This window comes from Crinia signifera, chromosome 2 (genome assembly GCF_055691185.1).
Source record: "Crinia signifera chromosome 2, ASM5569118v1, whole genome shotgun sequence".
Taxonomy (NCBI): domain Eukaryota; kingdom Metazoa; phylum Chordata; class Amphibia; order Anura; family Myobatrachidae; genus Crinia; species Crinia signifera.
The window spans coordinates 348,571,498-348,591,681 of record NC_139218.1 but is presented as its reverse complement, the minus strand read 5'-3'; the positions used below and the strand labels follow the sequence as shown (position 1 = coordinate 348,591,681).

The 20,184-nt window shown below is 45.4% G+C and overlaps 2 protein-coding genes across 4 annotated transcripts in view; both read right to left on the bottom strand.

Annotated features, from left to right (window-relative positions):
* FAM124A (family with sequence similarity 124 member A) overlaps positions 1–19,428 on the bottom strand; it is a 70,261-nt gene extending 50,833 nt beyond the window's left edge. Inside the window, exon 1 of one of the 3 annotated variants that reach the window (XM_083169705.1) lies at positions 18,997–19,428. In XM_083169705.1, the coding sequence (XP_083025831.1) occupies positions 18,997–19,313 (317 nt within the window). In that variant the 5' untranslated portion in view covers positions 19,314–19,428. The remainder of the gene's footprint in view (positions 1–18,996) is intronic. The other 2 variants (XM_083169704.1, XM_083169703.1) reach the window with 2 other exon arrangements.
* LOC146057892 (uncharacterized) lies at positions 141–1,877 on the bottom strand. Its single transcript, XM_083169702.1, has 2 exons — positions 1,351–1,877; positions 141–1,119 (listed from the first exon to the last, which is right to left on the bottom strand). The coding sequence occupies exons 1-2, from the start codon at positions 1,750–1,752 to the stop codon at positions 547–549; spliced, it is 975 nt and encodes a 324-aa protein (XP_083025828.1). The 5' UTR covers positions 1,753–1,877; the 3' UTR covers positions 141–546.
* Positions 19,429–20,184: the final 756 nt, after the last annotated feature.

Here is a 20,184-nt window from a genome sequence, read left to right as displayed (position 1 = left end):
TAGCCCCATCCACTAGCTCTCTCCCCTCACACCATCCACTCACCTGCTCATCTTGTATAAGAAAATACAATTGTTTTCAGTAAAAAACTTTATGTAAAAATTTAAATTTTTACATATACAATTATTAAATAACTCTCATAAAATAGCAAAGAATTGACAATAAATTGTCATGAGATAAAACATTTCCCAACCAATGGAAAATAATATTTAACAAAGTGCAAACATGTGTTTGTTGAGTACAATGGGGCCGATGTATTAAGCCTGGCAAAGAGATAAACTGGAGTTAAATTGCAAGGAGATAACGCACCAGCCAATCAACTCCCAACTGCCATATTTCAAACACAGCCGATTGGCTGATGCGGTATCTCCTTCCACATAAACTCCAGTTTATCTCTTTGCCAGGCTTAATACATCTGGCCCAATGGCCCACATACAGTGGAATGCCACAGGTAAGGTGATATGTTCCATTCCCCAACATCAACGAAGAAAGTGCAACCGCATGAACTGATTTTTTTTAGAAAAATGCTTGCAACAGCAACTGTAATTTTACATTTGCAACAAACCAGGCTCATCACCTTGCAGAGTGGCATGGGCACTCATCCAAGCGGAGCAGGTGCTACTTGAGGAACTATAGGTAGGTGATGATGTTGGGGAGTGATCACTCAAGGCAAATTGGTTGTTTGGGTTTTGTGTACAAGTATTCGGTGTAGGTGGATATGACGGATAATGTGGATTGGTTGGTGGTGGGAGAGGTGGCCAATGCAATGTCTGCGATGGTAATATGGGGCTCTCTGGTAATTTACCATTTTGAGCACATATTAGCGCATCGTATACAATGCTTTTAAAACGAAGACGTTGGAACGGATCCAACGACTGCAGTTCAGATGCGATGTTCATTCCAAAATTTTCATGTTCATCTGGGGGCTTCTGAAGAACCTGTTCTGCACGCCTCAGAAATTGCTCGGCAGACAATGGTGCAGAGCTCGTACTCTGTGCAGTAACCCGACGTCTTCTTGGCGGTGGTGGGCGACTTGGTTGCGGAGGAGATGGCTCTGCGTCAACTAAATCGACATCTGTAGGCTCGCTGATGGAGACATCATGGTCGCTCCCTGGTGCTGGCTATAATAAAGGTATACAAAAATAAATTACACAAACTTTCTAAATGGTATTGAGCCGAATAACCATGACACTCCAAAAATTGTTGAACTACACATGCCAGCATGCACTGCATCTTTTTTTTTTTTTTAAATAGCCAAAAAGTGCTTATCGTCATGTGCATTTAACAACAGATGGAGTGTATAGTTGTAAAAAAAATCTTGAATGATGTTTGTCCTTTGTACATATACTTACCACCTCATCTTGATTCTCGACAACTACCGGTGGCATATCCCCCATCATCGAGCAATGAGATTGAGTCCTGGGCTCATCCTCAAGGGTGAACAGGAGAAGATTGTAGTACCACAACGTGGGCTTTCTGACTTCATCCGCCCCTGCTCCCGAATGCTGTGACTCCTTCACTCTCTTGTGTTCCTTTAAAAACACTGTTCTGAAATTTTGGATCTTCTTTTTGACCCATTTCAAATCCGCTTGACTTTTACGGACTTTACAGTACTCAATGAGCTGCTGGTATGCCTTCGCTTTTTTGTCCTTGTTTGCATAGTCTTTGGAGGTTATTTTCCACAGACATTCATGGGACTGATACAGTTCCAGGAATCCAGTCCAGTGGTCTTGTTCAGTGATTTCAGCTGACATGTCTGTAAATGACAAAAGGATTCAATATACAATATTTTTAAAATATTTTAAAATGCACCAGGCAGGCGGAAGCACTTTGCACCAGGCACTACATGCATAGAATTCACCAGGTAGGCAGCAACACTTTGCACCAGGCACAGCACTCACAAAATGCACCAGGCAGGCGGAAGCACTTTGCACCAGGCACTACATGCATAGAATTCACCAGGTAGGCAGCAACACTTTGCACCAGGCACAGCACTCACAAAATGCACCAGGCAGGCGGAAGCACTTTGCACCAGGCACTACATGCATAGAATTCACCAGGTAGGCAGCAACACTTTGCACCAGGCACAGCACTCACAAAATGCACCAGGCAGGCGGAAGCACTTTGCACCAGGCACTACATGCATAGAATTCACCAGGTAGGCAGCAACACTTTGCACCAGGCACAGCACTCACAAAATGCACCAGGCAGGCGGAAGCACTTTGCACCAGGCACTACATGCATAGAATTCACCAGGTAGGCAGCAACACTTTGCACCAGGCACAGCACTCACAAAATGCACCAGGCAGGCGGAAGCACTTTGCACCAGGCACTACATGCATAGAATTCACCAGGTAGGCAGCAACACTTTGCACCAGGCACAGCACTCACAAAATGCACCAGGCAGGCGGAAGCACTTTGCACCAGGCACTACATGCATAGAATTCACCAGGTAGGCAGCAACACTTTGCACCAGGCACAGCACTCACAAAATGCACCAGGCAGGCGGAAGCACTTTGCACCAGGCACTACATGCATAGAATTCACCAGGTAGGCAGCAACACTTTGCACCAGGCACAGCACTCACAAAATGCACCAGGCAGGCGGAAGCACTTTGCACCAGGCACTACATGCATAGAATTCACCAGGTAGGCAGCAACACTGCACCAGGCACAGCACTCACAAAATGCACCAGGCAGGCGGAAGCACTTTGCACCAGGCACTACATGCATAGAATTCACCAGGTAGGCAGCAACACTTTGCACCAGGCACAGCACTCACAAAATGCACCAGGCAGGCGGAAGCACTTTGCACCAGGCACTACATGCATAGAATTCACCAGGTAGGCAGCAACACTTTGCACCAGGCACTGCACTCACAAAATGCACCAGGCATTGGATATGGGTTTGTTTATCTCCAGGGCTAGCCAGGCACCCATTCAGCATCCCACCACACAAGGCCAAACCACCCACCCCCACAACATAAATAACTACAAACATGAAGCGCTCAGCTCTACTACATAGCAGCCGCCACCCTACCCTCACCACCACACGAATAAACTCACCAATTTATTGGAGAATCCACCCCTGCCGTGTCCTGCTACGCACGCTGGTTCTCCTGATGCCATCAGCAGCGAAATGGCGCCTGGGAGGTTCCTGGGAGTGGCTACATCGCTTCCCGTCGCTCGTTGTCCGTCGTTTTTCATCGTTTGCCGTCTTCGGCACTGTACGATGTAAACGATGATAGACGAATTGACCTGCATGCAAGGGCGATGACAGACATGATGACCGACCTGCGGGGACGCGCATCGTCGTTTATCGTCCATCGTTTAATGCTAAAAATGTGTACGATACCAAACGATGTTAAACGATTAACGACCATGGATAATCGCTCAAAATCGTTGCAAGGGGGTAAAATGAATGGAATCTTTCATAGTCGTGGGCATAGGATCTTTGTGTCTGTATGGGCCTTAACTTATGGATTCCTATGGTGTTCTGAGTCAACAAAGGTTTTGGAATTACCACACAGGGTTTCATACTGTTATGCCTGCGATTATTGTACTTTATAACAAGACAGTATTTGGGGTTTATTTTCTGTTATTGTGCTACACGCTTCCATTATGGAAGATGAACCCCAGTTGTAAACTGACAAACTGTCGACTTGCTTTTGTTTTGCTTGCCTATTGAGTCTTAATTCGATAGTCAAGTGTTCTGCCTATTCACAGTTGAAAGCGGTCGTAATGCCTCGTGTCAACAATGTGGTGAAAAATAGGGATCCCTATCCCACCTCGACAGTTTCTATATAAATCCCTGCTTTGTATGGTTTGGTGCCATTTTGTCTAACTACGGAGATGTAATATCAGCTGTGGGGGGACCAGCACCAAAACCATGATCCGGGGCAGGACTGTGGAGACGTTGGAGAATCTAAATAAATCAAATTTTGAGGTACGTAGACTGCTACCGACAGAAAAAATTGTCTAGTTCAAATTGTCATAACCATGACTTAAAAAAAAATAAACATAAAAAAGTTGAAAAGACATTTCAACAGTCGAGAGAAACGAAAACCAAAAACTGGTGAGATGTATTTGACAGTTGGAAAAAGGAATTAGGCGAAAGCAATAAGACTGTCGGAAAAGAAGAGGATCTCGATAACACCACGTAGTCGATTGGGATTGAATAACCCCCTCAAGGCCTTATTAAACCTGGATTGTTAATCAGAGAATTCACAGCAGAATGCAGGGAGAAAGCCACTGTCCAGTCTGAAAGAAAAGACGCCCGATGCAAAATGACTAATTGTGAATGTATATCTAATCGTAATCCATTCCCAAATCCATTTGCAATTCCTGAAACACTGAAGAGACTTGCAAAATGACTAATTGTGAATGTATAGCTAATCGTAATCCATTCCCAAATCCATTTGCAATTCCTGAAACACTGAAGAGACTTGCAACAGAGACGGGCTGGAAGTGGTCAGCGCTGTCGTCAGAGACCCTCCTCAAAAAACGCCTGGGCACGGCTGTGTTTTTTCTGTCACTCCCAGAAAATAGCGGGTTTCCACCCCCAAACGCAGCCTTCCTGTTAGTCAGGTTGATTAGCGATCCATGCTGAATTAGGCAGCAAGATCGCAGCCACAGATGCTCGTGGCAAGTTAAATTTCCATCTACATACACAAATAGCACCATATAAATAGAAGTTATACATGCAAATATAGCGATCCTTTTGCTGAGCAAATGGAAAACAGTAGAAGTATAAGACAATAACCAGCTCTCTATTTTCCACTGAATGAGATCACTCTTTAAGTGATAATAAATCTACCATGTGTTTTCCTGGAAGCTGAATGTGCAATGCTGAGCGATGGAAGCTAATTGGCTTATTTGTACCTCTTTGTCGCTGGACTTAGAGCATTCCCTCATTATTTGGACACTATTTTCGTCCAGTAATCTGCCTGCAGGTTTCACCAGTTGAAGGACATGTGGCAGCTTGAGCATTTTATAGTGAATGCAGAATAAGGGACTTCGCATTTAAATTAAGCATGGTCACTGAATCATGGCTAGAATTCACTCTCTCTTTACACAAGATGAATGAATGAATGAAGTAGTGTGCGATGAAATGAAAACAGCAACATAGTGGTTGAGTTTTTTAACCCTTTGAGTGCCAAGAGAATTTGGCAAAATAGGTGTGAAAATTGGCAAGCAAACATTTGTATTCATCCTAATGACCTGTAGGGTTTACCTTATATAGGAAATGTCATTTTATTTTTTTTATTTAATTTGAATTTATATAACAAATGTGAGCGACGCTGGCATTTTGCACATCTCACAGATGTGGGCATTCAAAGGGTTAAACAAGACAATTTTTTCCATCTAAAATATCTGGTATAAATACACTGTACATATGTATTTGTTTTACTGTATTAAGAAAAAAAAAATATAAACTATTTTTCTTTAAAGGAAATCAAGAGTTTTATATACCGCTCTTCAATAAACTGGAAAACATTTATACTGTATATTAATGTATGTGTTCCATTGTATATAACAGATTATAGCATATGCTAGTAACTAAATACCTCTGTCCGCACATATACGTGTGGACGCCTCACAAATTACAGCACTTGTGCTAACTTTTGATTAGCACCATATGGCAAACGGTGAATGCTACAATAGTGGCTTAAAATTCGGAGACGCAACACCCACCAGTGCGGCGCTGCCAGAGGCACAACACAAACCGGTGCGGCGCTGCCAGAGGCACAACACAAACCAGTGCGGCGCTGCCAGAGGCACAACACAAACCGGTGCGGCGCTGCCAGAGGCACAACACAAACCAGTGCGGCGCTGCCAGAGGCACAACACAAACCGGTGCGGCGCTGCCAGAGGCACAACACAAACCAGTGCGGCGCTGCCAGAGGCACAACACAAACCAGTGCGGCGCTGCCAGAGGCACAACACAAACCAGTGCGGCGCTGCCAGAGGCACAACACAAACCAGTGCGGCGCTGCCAGAGGCACAACACAAACCAGTGCGGCACTGCCAGAGGCGCAACACAAACCTGTGCGGCGATGCCAGAGGCACAACAGCATGTTAAAGCTTGAACACACACTTGCAGTGTAGGAGTTTAACAAATATTTTTTATTATATACAGTTTTGGAAAGGTTTATTTAGAATGGGTGTGGACAGCTCACAGACAATGGGGGTTATTCTAATCCCTTTGCATACCCCATTTCTGAGCATGTGCAGACGCCGGGTGCATACGGCCACGGAAAACAGACTGTTCCCCGGGTGCATGCACTTAAGATAGCGGGCAGGGGGCGTCAGGTAGTTGTGTCCATGGGAAAGCCCAGCGTTTCATTGGCACTTCCATGAATACACTTGGCATTCCCATGGAAATCGCCGGGAGATGTGGACGCCAGGGATGGGCAGCTGACATTACTCGATTTCAGCTGCCCACCTACTTCCTACCCAATGTGCACGCATATATAAGTGACCTGAGAGTCACTTTATATATGCGTGCACGCACCACATCTTTCAATGGTCGTCGGTAGGTTCCTCCTGGTATGCAAATGGATGTTTATGTAAAACATCCATGCCGGGCGAACGAACCTAGCACTCAACTTTGAGGACCGGGGTTGAGAACCACTGTGCTACACCATAGAAGTTTTATGTCCATGTACAACAGATCGCTGGTACACTCTGCCCGACAGACCAGCGATGTACCGGCCATGTGAACGCACCTTAACAGTTCAGGTTTTAGTGATCTCTAAGTTTGAACATAGGTGATTTAAATAGTACCTCAATTATTTTGAATTAACCATCAGTGCTAAAGCATGGATATTACAAAAACCTGCAGTTAGTTAGTTTGCCTTTAGGACAGAGTATGGGATGTCTGCTCTGCATCAAAATATATTTTATCTCTGGAGCGGATTGTAGTTTGTATTAGCATATGCAGGAGTCCGTTCACAACTTTCCCATCCTGTATAGATTTTCCTGCTCTCAAGGAGAAGCTGCCCCTGCTAGTTCTCACTGTAGGTGACAGTATTTACCTGGTGGTTTTCTCTACCAACCATACAGACTGCAGGGAAAAAAATCTCTGCTTACAAAGCACAAGCAATTTACTGTGAGATTCAGGAGCAGATTTTTAAAGCTCGGCGAAGTGATAAAGTTTTTGGTTTTTATCACCAGCGAATCAGCTCCTAACTGTGAAGTTACAGGCTTGGTTTGAAAAATGACAGGTAGGAGCTGATGGCCGGTGGGGAAAAAATAAAATAAAAAAATAGACACTATCACTTCACCAAGCTTAATAAATCTACCCCTCAATGACCATTTGAGATAGAGAGATAGTGAGATCTATATTTTTTTACCTTTACATTTTCACCTTTCAAAAAGCAGGAGCCGAGGTCGCTAAAGGTCTAATCTCTGAAATGTGATCTCATCAGCGATGTATTTTATTTAATTTTTTAAACATTATCCACCTGCATTGGTCTCAGCCTGAAACTATGTAAAACAGAGGATCTTCAGCCAATCTTCTAAACATAAATAATATATATAAAAAAAAAAGGAAGAAGACAGATAGATTTAGAAGTCTGCTCTCTTTCAGAAAAAAATTGTCTCATGCGATCCAAAATAATAAGGAATGGCTTAAAACTGAAACTACGCAAAATGTTTGCTCTAATCTAGAAGCTATTGGGTATATTCAATTGATGTTGAAAATGCCGTCTTGCCGAAAAGAAGGCAGTTTCTGTCAGTAATAGATCGGAAGGATCTCTGATCTATTCAGTGTTAGCTGTTTTTATCCCGGCAGGTCAGAATTTTCCGACCTTCCAAAAACCAGGTGAATTGAAAACAGACAAAACTGAAAGGTTTTGGCCATGTTTCCGTCAATCTCAATCCAACATTGAAAGATTGAGACAGGGAGGACGGCGCTGGGTGAGCAGCAGCGCGCTGTCCTCCTGTCCACCGCCACCCGTACCCTCCCGCTACCTTCCATACCCACCCGCTGCACTCACCTGTCCCGCTGCGGGGCAGATGAGAGCAGCTCATCTGGCCCCGTCCTGGTTCCCGCTGCCGCGCTCACCCGCTCCGGCCGGGTGAGCATCAATCAGCAGCCAAATCCGGATTTGGCAGCTGCATTCAAAAATGGATGACGGATCCATTCCGTCAAAAGAATTTCGGAATGGATCCGGCATCTATTGAATATACCCCATAGTGATTATACAGAGCAATTAGTGATATAGAGGGTCAAATGACAGCAAAAATTAAGCCTAGTCAGGGACCAGCCGGTTTCAACGGGATACGGTCATTGAGTCAGCAGCATGTTGGTCGACAGTCAAAACCATTAGGTCGACATGGGTTAGGTCTACAGGGTCATTAGGTCAACATGGGTTTTTTTATATTTTTTTGGAGCCGACAGGTGGTATTTCATGCCCTAAGGCAGGGTGAGAGAATAAAATAGTGTGCCAAGCGTAGCGAGCCATGCGAGGGGACGCGGCACCTACGTTTCAGTGTCTGAGTCGTCATTCCGGACAGAAAAAAAAAAAGTGCAAAACCCCATGTCGATCTTTTCACCCTGTCGACCTAGACTCATGTAGACCTAATGACTGTCGACCAACATGCTGGTGATCGAATGATCCACACCCGTTTCAACATCAAATCACCCTTCGATCAAACATGCTCCAAGGTCAAATTAGATCAAACGTTCAGTTCTTCTACTGACAACCACATGGACTCCTCATACATATTCCCATTGGACAAAGGGAAAAAGCCACTGTTTTACATCATTCAGAAGGCTGTATATATATATATATATATATATATATATATATATATATATATATATATATATATATATATATATATATATATATATATGCAAAAGAAAAAGAACAATGCGCTGTAATAATAAGTCCAGAAAAACCTTGCAGTGTCCAACAAATCGTCCAATCCTTCAATTAGGATAGTCTGTAAAGGCACTTAGGATATTGGTCCCAGCTGCTCCGTCTCTCATGGGGCAAATGAACCTGTATCCAGCAGGTAAGAGATTTCTAGAGAAATAAAGACGGGCGCTTCATAGTGCATAAATGTCGTTTTTTTTGAAAATTTATTCAGACATATAAAAACATGAAACATAGGAATGGGTAAACGTACCAACGGTGGCGGTTCTTAATCACCGCGGTCAAACAGCTTATGAGTGGTGCATGCAAGCACCCACAGACTGGAGCCGGTTACCATCCGTTCCCGGACATACAGCAAAACAGCAAGTGGTGGTGTTCTCCTGTGCTAGGCCACGCCCCTCGTTCTCCTGTGCTAGGGGCGTGGCCTAGCACAGGAGAACACCACCACTTGCTGTTTTGCTGTATGTCCGGGAACGGATGGTAACCGGCTCCAGTCTGTGGGTGCTTGCATGCACCACTCATAAGCTGTTTGACCGCGGTGATTAAGAACCGCCACCGTTGGTACGTTTACCCATTCCTATGTTTCATGTTTTTATATGTCTGAATAAATTTTCAAAAAAAACGACATTTATGCACTATGAAGCGCCCGTCTTTATTTCTCTAGATTATATATATATATATATATATATATATATATATATATATATATATATATATATATATATATATATAATGTGTTAATCAGAGGAGATGTGTACTGAAGGTTTGACAACTCTAATTGCTGGTTTACACTATTAGAGGGTTTGCTCCTTGCAACCAAGCAGATTCTGCCATTTATCTGGTACTTCCTAGAAAATGATAGCTAAAATTTGGTTGCTATGGGTAACTCGGCTACTTTTGTAAACCTGCCCATTTGGAAATTTTACACGCAAGAGCTTTTTATTCCATTCTTCAAAGATTTTATTTCCCATTAAAGACAACACAATAAGCCTATTTCATAGGATCCACTATTTGCCAGGTGGCAGGAAGCGCTGCTAAATTTGAAAAGACTGGGCGGATGCTGATTGGCCCGCCGACCGGCAAATAGCGCTACAAGCTCCCAGCCCCAGCAGCCTGCATGTGAGGAGGGGGGAGAGGGCAAGCTCCTGCGACCAGCGATAAGAATGGGGCTGAAAACGGGAGCGCGCACCCGGCGATTTATCGCCGGGGCACACTCCCATCACTGGCAATATGGTCGGCAGCGACCATATTCCCAGCGATTGCAGCCCCTATCGCCCCCGTGTGTACACAGCTTATGACTGATATGTGGCGCAGTGCAACGGCCATGAGGGGAAGCATAGGTCTACCAGCTCTGGCCTGGTGGGGAATAAGAATGAAACAGAACAATATACACACGTGAAAGGTCTTATTACATTACTTATACCCTTTTTTCACTTGAATGCTGGGTCGCACCCAGGATTTTATACCCAGGTACGACCCTGCTTGCAAGCGTTTTCACACTAGCCGCCCGACCCAGCATAAAGCCGGACAGGTGACGTCATCGGGAGGCGGGCCGGGGCAGTGCTGGGAGAGGAGAGCATCTCCAAGTGGCCACTTTTACATTGCAGTGAACGGGACCTGGGATACATTGATTACCAGTGTTCGCTGCACTGCCCCTGTTCCCGGCAGCGTTCTGGGTCCAACCCAGGCAACTACCTGGGATGGAGATTGCACGTTTCCGCTAGTGGAAAAGGGGTATTAATGAGCCACACTCTACATCACAGTCAACTGGATCATTCTTTGGCAATGACTTGCAGACCACACATGCATTAAGCAGTAATACTTGTGTGTGGACAGCTTTACAGCTGCCTTGTTATAGGAACTCTATATTTAGAAGATCACTCATATGCAGTCTGTGTACATCTGTCATGCTGGATTACATAGTATCACACTTTACTGTGCCCTCCATGGGAAACCCCAAACACTGTCATTAACAACCAGGGTGGTCCCGGCCTGTCTCAGTCTATCCCTGCTCAGAGTTCGCTAATGTTTGTGATAAAAAGAACGCACAGTGTTACCTCTCCTAACATCTCGTTGTCTATGTAACATTGTGCATGTGTTTTAAGTCACAGGGAGATATCCTATATGCAGCCGGCAGACTGCACCATCCATCACTCCTGCATTCATGTCCCTTAGCAGTAATTAGTAAATCCCTACAAGCAGAGCATGGCTGGTCAATAAATAAACAAGGCACTAAGTAGTGTTTATTGGCTGCTGTACTCTCACAGTATGATAAGAGTGATTTATGTCAGGGCATTGCACCAGGGCCTACAGGAGTACCTCCAGGTTCCTTTAAAAACACACAAAAATACTGTATGTATAATATTGGTTGTGTTTATTATTCGACCATATCAATTGTACTACCATTAGGATTGTTCCATGAGCAGCCACAGGTTTATATTTCTCATACATAATAATCTAGACTTCCAGTTGCTCCGCAGAATGTCATAAAGTGAGACCCAAATGTGTGGTACACGGGATCACATGTAAAAGTCATGCACTAGAGACACAGATGTTCGGTTACTCACTAAAGCCATTAGCCACTGTGCCACAAAGGGCCCAATACCTGCACACCATCCCTCAATTGCCCAAGTCAAAAGGACCATGTGGCCTAAATGGTCTTCTTGTCCACCTTTGCACGGAGGCTGGTAAGGTTCTCTAAGTGGATTTAGTTTTCAGTTCCCCACTAGAGGGTTTTGGTGAAGGGACAATGGCGGGACGTACCAAGCAGCAGCGGTACATCCCGCCACCATCGCATATGTACTATCATATGCGGTGAGCAACGCAAAGGGCAGCTCTCCCGATAAGAGCTGCAGCAGGTGACTGGACTTCCTCATTTCTAGATGGGAAGTCCAACATTGCATGTGCAGAGTAGCTGGCGGCCATGGGGAATGATGGGAGGGATCCATGTCATATCCCTCACACAGCAACAATGCGAAGAGAACCCCATAGACTTCTATGGGATTATGCCAGCTAGAGCTGGCGCAACCCCCATACACCGAAGCCCAGTTGGGTAGGGGTTTTAGTGAATTTGAAAACATGGTAAAAACGTTTTTTTTGTTTAGTACATCCCACCCCATATGACCAGACAAACCTCACATAGGGGCCATTTATTAATTATATCTTTTTTTTATATATTGCAGCAAGTATAAAAAAAAAAAAAACACACATGCAGGGCCAGACACGCTACTTGCGCTGAATGGCGACTGTGTATTTGTTGGCGGGAGGATCTTTGTGGAGTGCAGCCTACAATAAGCTACAATGGCCAACGTAATCTGAAGATGGCGTCTGCTACCTGTCAGCCCCCATAGACACGCAAGAGGCTACTTTAGAGATCCAAAACAGAAGAATGCAACAATTATTTTTTTTCCCTGGAGTATTCTGCAAAACATGTTGAAAGACACAGGGATCTGAGGCCCATTAGGATCTAACATGCATCCCTTTGTCCAAATGACAGGGAAAACAAAAAGTGACTACATAAAGTATATACACAATAAGGCCCCAGCTTCCCTGATGGAATTTTAGAATTTTATCGGTACTCTTTACTTAGAAGGGCGCCCATCATGGCCATCTCGGGCATTGAATGCACTAAAAAATCGGGTGCGATGCGACCGACGAGATGACCGAGATTTCCCATAGGGAACAATGTTAAATGTCTCAATTGACCCGATTTTCCTGTTCAATGCCTCAATTGACCCGATTTTTCCATAGGAAACAATGTTAAATGGCCCACAGAGGCCAAATAGGCACCCTGAAGTGTATAAAAGCCACCCGAATTGTTAACGCCGCCCCACGATCAACGTCAACCCGAAGCGTGGCGAGCGCAGCGAGCCCGCGAGGGGCGGCGGTACGCGTCCTACGACCTTTTCATACCCCCACTATCCACGTCCGCGTGGAGTTGAGAATAGAAAGTGTGGCGAGCGCAGCGAGCCCGAAGCGTGGCGAGCGCAGCGAGCCCCGCGAGGGAACGCGGATACCTTTACAGGTATCCGCGTCCCCTCGCGGGCTTCACAGCTGTCCGCATCCCCTCGCTGCGCTCGCCACACTTTCTATTCTCAACTCCACGCCGACGTGGATAGTGGGGGTATGAAAAGGTCGTAGGACGCGTACCGCCGCCCCTCGCGGGCTCGCTACGCTTCGGGTTGACGTTGATCGTGGGGTGGCGTTAACAATTCGGGTGGCCATTATACACTTCAGGGTGCCTATTTGGCCTCTGTGGCCCATTTAACATTGTTTCCTATGGAAAAATCGGGTCAATTGAGGCATTGAACAGGAAAATTGGGTCAATTGAGACATTTAACATTGTTCCCTATGGGAAATCGCGGGCATCTCGTCGGTCGCATCGCACCCGATTTTTTAGTGCATTCAATGCCCGAGATTTTTTACTAACGATGCCCACGATCAAAATCGTGGGCGCCGTTCTAAGTAAAGAGTACCATTTTATCTACTAGCCCCTTGTTGGGATTGGCTTCTCCAATTGTAGTACGTAATTAAAAAAGGAACCATCAGGTATTCAAATGGTGGAAAATTATCTGGTTCCATTGCAAAATTATTCTACATCAGTCATAAAATGGCAAATGACCGATTAATCGATGGCTACAAAATAGACTGAGGCTAGCTGGCTGCGGGGAACTCTGTGGAGCAGTAGGGGTGGCACATACTACAACACGAAAAGGCTGCTGCCACTGAACGGAGGATATAATGTCTAGTCAGGTGAAAGTCTTTGCAGCGGCTAACCCCTTGCTATGATCTGGATAAGACAGCATTGTTGTGTTTTACATGAATGTAGCAATAAGCTTTGCTTTCTCTTGTTTCCTGTGCATATAGGCAATAGGGATTATTACCACAGGGAACTCAGTGCTGTGGTAACATTATGAAAGACCCATGGCTACGGCAGCCATACAGTATGTGACAGTTGGAGACAGATTAACAATGCTGACTTGTAATAATATTCAAATAAACAGATTTATGTTACTCACACAATAGGACAGAGCAACGCAAAGCCAATAACACCAGACTATCAATCATCCATTGTCACCAGTGACAGCTGAATAGATGCACAGTACCTCAGCACATCCAAACTGCATTACACAAGCTTATGTACTCATATTAATATGGTCAGAATAAAAAAACGGTCAACCTTATAGTGCTTCGAACAATTTGCAAATATAGTTTAAGTAATCCTGACATTGTTCAGCAATGTCTGGTAAGGAAGTTTATATTTGTGTCATTGTGCATTGTATTGTCTGTAAATCTCCCTGGGCCAGGTGTATCAAGCTTCAAAAAGTGATAAAGTGGAGAGTGATAGCCAATCAGTGCCTAACTGCCATGTTACAGGCTGGGTTTGGAAAAAATGACAGAATGGAGCTGATTGGTTGTTTCTCACTCTCCACATTATCACATTATGAAGCTTGATACATCTGGCCCCCTGTATTTGTCTTTCAAGTTGTTCTCTTTTGGGTCCGATGCACAGACCTGTATACATTTACACACTATTTTAAACACAAATGTGTAATAGGTTCTAATTTGTGTATTTTATGTAAACTCTAGTCTAGTAGTTTATGGACGTTAGATGAGTCTTTAGTTAATTTACACACCTAAGGCCGGGAACACATCAGGACGATCTCAGCAGGATATGTTATTTCTGGCCAAGTTGGAAAATCATATCAGTGGGATCATACAGTGTGTATGCCGGAATGCTCTCTCCCACAATCGTACATGGTATCTTTTAGTTGGCCATGGTTTATGACCAGCCAGAAGTTATGGTGTACGAGGTCATGTCCCTGAATGCAGCATTGTACTTTGTCAGCCAATTGGAATGGCCAGGAACACATCATCCTCCTAATGTACCTGGCCCAAGGGTATAGGAAAATGCACATATTACAGGTGGGAGATATGTAGTAGAAGAAAAAAAAAAAAAAAAAGTAAAACAATAGGCTGAGTTGTTTAAAAGGGTACTTGTTTCCTAGCACGGCCACACCGATTTACATCGGGGTGGTCGTGTCGGAAAAATCGGGTCGATCGCATCGCATGCGATTTGGTCGCATGCGATGCGATCGACGCGACCGACCTTGGACCTGATTTTTTTTTTTAATGAAATGTAAATCGGGTCCCTGGGACCCGATTTTACATTGGATTCAATGTAAAATATTCCCAACCCCCCCAAATTTAACGGTGTACACCCCACCCCACGATAGACGCCAACCCGAAGCGTGGCGAGCGCAGCGAGCCCGCGAGGGGCGGCGGTGCGCGTCCTCCAACCTTTTCATTCCCCTACTATCCACGTCGGCGTGGAGTTGAGAATAGAATAGTGTGGCGAGCGCAGCGAGCCACCGAGCCCGAAGCGTGGCGAGCCCCGCGAGGGGACGCGTATACCTGTGAAGTTATACGCGTCCGCTCGCCACGCTTCGGGCTCGGTGCGCTCGCCACACTATTCTATTCTCAACTCCACGCCGACGTGGATAGTAGGGGAATGAAAAGGTCGGAGGACGCGCACCGCCGCCGCTCGCCACGCTTCGGGTTGGCGTCTATCGTGGGGTGACGACGGGGACATCTATAATGTGAAATGGGTCATATTGGCCCATTTCACATTTTTTCACTATTTTAATGTTAAAAAATATTTTAACATTGAAGCCTATGGAAAAATCGGGGGCATCGCGTCGGGACCATTGTTAATGGTCCCGACCGACGCGATGCCCCCGATATTTTACCTTTCCCGACACGATTTCAATGTTAAAATATTTTTTAACATTGAAGCCTATGGGGAAATCGGGGGCATCGCGTCGGTCGCGTCGGGACCATTGTTAACGGTCCCGACCGACGCGATGCCCCCGATATTTTGTCCTAGCCGGCCAAATGGACCTGATTTCAAAGGAAATCGGGTCCATCGTATGGATCGTGTACCTTAACTTAAAGGTACACGATCCATACGATTGTGGCCGTGCTAGGAAACAAGTACCTTTAAAAGTTCCTTAAGTAACTTTAAGCTTAGATGCACACAGTGATTTGTAGGAGAATAGTTCTGGTACTTTCAGGATCTCATCTTCTTGTTACAGGTTGATATCCCAGACAGTGTAATGGTTAGCATTACTGCCTCACAGCACTGAGGTCATGGGTTTGATTTCCACCATGGCTCTAACTGTGCGAAGTTTGTATATTCCCCCCCCGTACTTGCGTGGGTTTCCTCTGGGTACTCCGGTTTCCTCCCACAATCCAAAAATATGCTGGTAGGTTAATTGGCTTCCAACAAATTAACCTTGAATGTCTGTGTGTGTGTACATGTGGTAGGGAATATAGATTGTAAGCTCCACTGGGGCAGGGACTGATGTGAATGTTCAAATATTCTCTGTAAAGCGCTGCGGAATATATGTGCGCTATATAAGAAACTGTTAATAAATAAATATCCAGTGTGAGGGAGCTGCTGTAATTATGTAAGTGTACTGATGCTTATTTTGTTAATTTCAGAAAGATTTTCGCCATTTTTTTCCTGTTTCTGCAACTAGTTATACTAATTTATATTAGCCCAAACAATTAAAAAGGTCCTGCTACCGTGTACCACCAGAGGGTGCCGGACGTGGTCCCGACAGTCATTTACCCGACGTCGGGATCCCAACTGTCAAAACGCCGACAGACAGTTGCCCGACGGGCACCCGCTATTTTCCCTCGTGGGGGTCCACGACCCCCATAGGAGGGAGAATAGAATAGGTGGCGAGTGTATCGAGCCACCGTGCTCGCAGCGTGGCGAGCCCGCAAGGGGCTTTGTTGCGCTCCCCATGCTGTCAGGATCCCGGCGTCGGGCTAATGACTGTCGGGATCCCGACTGTCGGAACTCTATACCATACCCCCACCAGAAACGCAAAGCACTGAATACACATTTGTTTATTTTTTTTTTACTTATTGACCACGAGGAGAGAAGAGTGTGTAGCTTAGAGCTTTTTTGGAGCAAACTGCAGTCATTGTAACATTCAAAGATAATAGTATTACTGCTATACTAAGCAAAGTATTAAATAGGACTAACAAATATTCCATTAGAATGTAACATTACTTCTCTGGTGAGGCCCGTTGATTTCCTCACTCACAGTCACAGCCTCCCCGCATTACACTTTCACCTGGCAGGCATTTGGCTATCATGGACCAATATGAATAAAGTAGCGCTACACCTTGCGATCATGTATAAATAAAATACCTGTTAAAAGACCTTTAGGTACGGAAGGATATTTTATTATCCAGACTGTCCAGAAGTCAAGATGGAAACGTAAGGGGACCTGTCACATCTGGGTGGATCTTCCATAAGCCATCTGTGGTGGTGCCATGCTATTTGCCCCGGACTATTAACATGCTTCAACAGCATAGCCCACAGCACCACCAATAAAGGGTAAGAGGAAGTTATGGGGTCACCCCCTGTTCCCTGTGTATTATTCTGTTTATGTCATTTGATGTTTTTAATAGCATTGTACTTTTATCTGTTTAATATATTGGACCTGTCACAAGTTTCTGTTTTTACCAATGGTTAAAGGTCTTTTAACAGATGTTTTATTCATACATTATCCCATGGTTTAGCTTCACTTTATACATATTGGTTCAGGTTGGTATTGATATGGAGTTGGTTTCTCCCAATTTGTGAAAAAAAAGGCTTCTTTAGTTAAGGTTCATTTGTGCAATTACATATACCTTTACCACCAAATATAAAGAACCTGGCAGTGCCTGGAAGAATTCAATAAAGCCAGAGAGGCCGTTACTGGGTCCCCATTGCCAGCGTATCACTTTTGCCATTTCTAAATGGCTAAAGTCAGGGAAGGCCAAACCGGCTCTCGAGATCTACCAACGGTTCATGTTTTCCAGACCAATTATCTGGTGCACAGGTGTAGTCATTACTAACTGCCACATTTTCAAACACGTGGTGCATTCGTTCCTAACCGACATATTGTACAGATCCACAGGTGGTCCGGAAAACATGACCTGTTCGTAGATCTTGAGGATCAGTTTGGCCACCCCTCACTTACGTGATATGGGACGGATTATAAAGTCCGAGATCGCCGGACGATCTCAGATGTTGTTGTAAAGGTGCAATTATTTACAAGGAAAAACCATGCCCTTAAAAAAAAAAAAAAGCTTGGGTGGCATCCCGCATGGCCAACTTGGACGCCATTACATCATGCCCATAGAGACGAATGGAAGCTAGCTATGCTTCCTGCTCCTTGCGATGTCTAATTGTTAAACAAGGCCAACATATTTGTTAGTAAATAGTGATTAAGGGGAAATTTATCAAAGAATGGAAAGAGATAAAATGGAGACAAATAAGTCACTAACCAATCAGCTTTTATCTATCAGCAAAGCCTATAAATGAGAATTCAAAGTGGTTTTGATTGCAGATCTAGGAAAAAAATTATGTGGGAACATAACGAGTATTCTGGAATACTTGTGCAGAAGCTCTAGTAAGTATTTATTATTACCCAGTTATAGGATTACCATTGTTTAAGCAGCATTGGTCTTCTGTTGGTAAATTACTTAAGCTTAAAAAAAAGTGATCAAATAGAAAGTGATAAACAACCAGCTCCTAACTGCCATGTTACAGGATCTCCACTTTATTTATTTTTGTAGCTTGATACATCTGGCACTTGAGGAGTCAGAAAAATTTGCACAATAAAGAGGTTACAAAAATAAACCCCAAAATACAATAGTCAGATATGATAATTGTTATTTTAACACTGAAAACATAAAATAGTATGTGGTAATATATTTATGTAAAATTTGATAAAAAGTATATAATTACACACACTTTAGGATGCTAGTGATAGTGAAGGTGTACAGTACTTTTTGTACTGGTCAGAGCAGAGTGGCGGCATCACACATGTACTGACTGCTCAGCTTATACAGACATGGGAATGTCAGAGAACTTGATTCCCCCTCCAGCTACTATTGCACGGCAGACCCGGTGTCACTGACTGCACCGCTGACCGCAGATGGCGGAGTTGCGGGACCCAGTGCTAGGCTGCGGTGGGGGAGGAGGAGGAGGTGACCACTACACATAAGACCGGAGTATTGTTAGGATACCGGTGTCTCACACAAGTACCTACCCTCCGGTCTCTGCTCCCGAGTCCTCGCAGTCATCCTCCCCAGCCTTCTTCTCCATGGCAGGGCTCAGGGACCCATAGCGCCGTGCAGCAGCCCCGCAGTCCCTCCAGTAGCCGGACTTTTCCTCCCGGCTGAGCCTCTGGCTGCACCGGCGCTCTCCCACCTCGGCTACCCCGGCTCTCTCCGCCTTCTTTGCAGCTGCTGCTGCCCCGCTCCGTCTCTGCTGCTCCTTCCCCAGAAGCCACCCCCTGCAGCAGCCCCGGTCCTTGGCTCCCCCTATCCTTTGTATCGGCCAGTCAATGAGCTCGCCCCTCTCCATCCCCTGTCATCATCAGCAGCAACCACCTAATCCCTGGCAGGGGAGGATCAGAGCCAGCAGCGCCCGGGGCGGGGACGCATCACTGGAGGTGTGCTGCTGCTGGAAGTTCCCCTGACAATTGAATTCACTACTTTACCAACCCCATGCAGCAGCGGCAGCAGCAGTAGGAAGGGGGAGATGTCATGGAGATAAGAAACACACAACACAGAAAGTCACGGGTTAATACAGTATGTCACTAGTAATGCTGTTACTTGTTGTATACATACAGTGGGGCTATTCTGGTTTATTTGCAAGGCTGGTAATGCTAGGTCTGCCAGTGTGGGTGTACTGGCTGCCAATATAAACATCCATTCCCCCCCATCATTTAATGGCAGCAGACCATTGGATGGTGAAGGTGAACGTATATATAAGCGACTCTCAGGTCACTTAGATATGCACCGTCGGGAGGAAGTGGGTGGGCATCTGACAAATGGTGATGTCCGCTGCCCAAATCCCCCCCACCCACGGCACCGGACGATTTGCATGAGAATGCCCAGCCGCACGCCCCTCCATGCCCCCCACCCGCAATCCTATGTGCGTGTGCCCAGTGTGCACCCTGTTCATCATGGCCGTATGCTCCCTGCGTCTGCACATGCACAGACGCAAAACATCGCTCCTTTGTGTGAAGTACACCCACACCCGCCACTCATCCACCGACAGCACCCCTATACCCCCTCCACCATCCACGGCACACCTGCACCCACCCGTCCACCATCCTCTGGATCTCCTCACCAATATGCCCCACACACGCACCTAACCCACCCACGGCACCCTGGCAGCTGCCCTTCCTTTCCCCTGCCACCCGCAGTGCCATCGGATCGCCAACCCCATC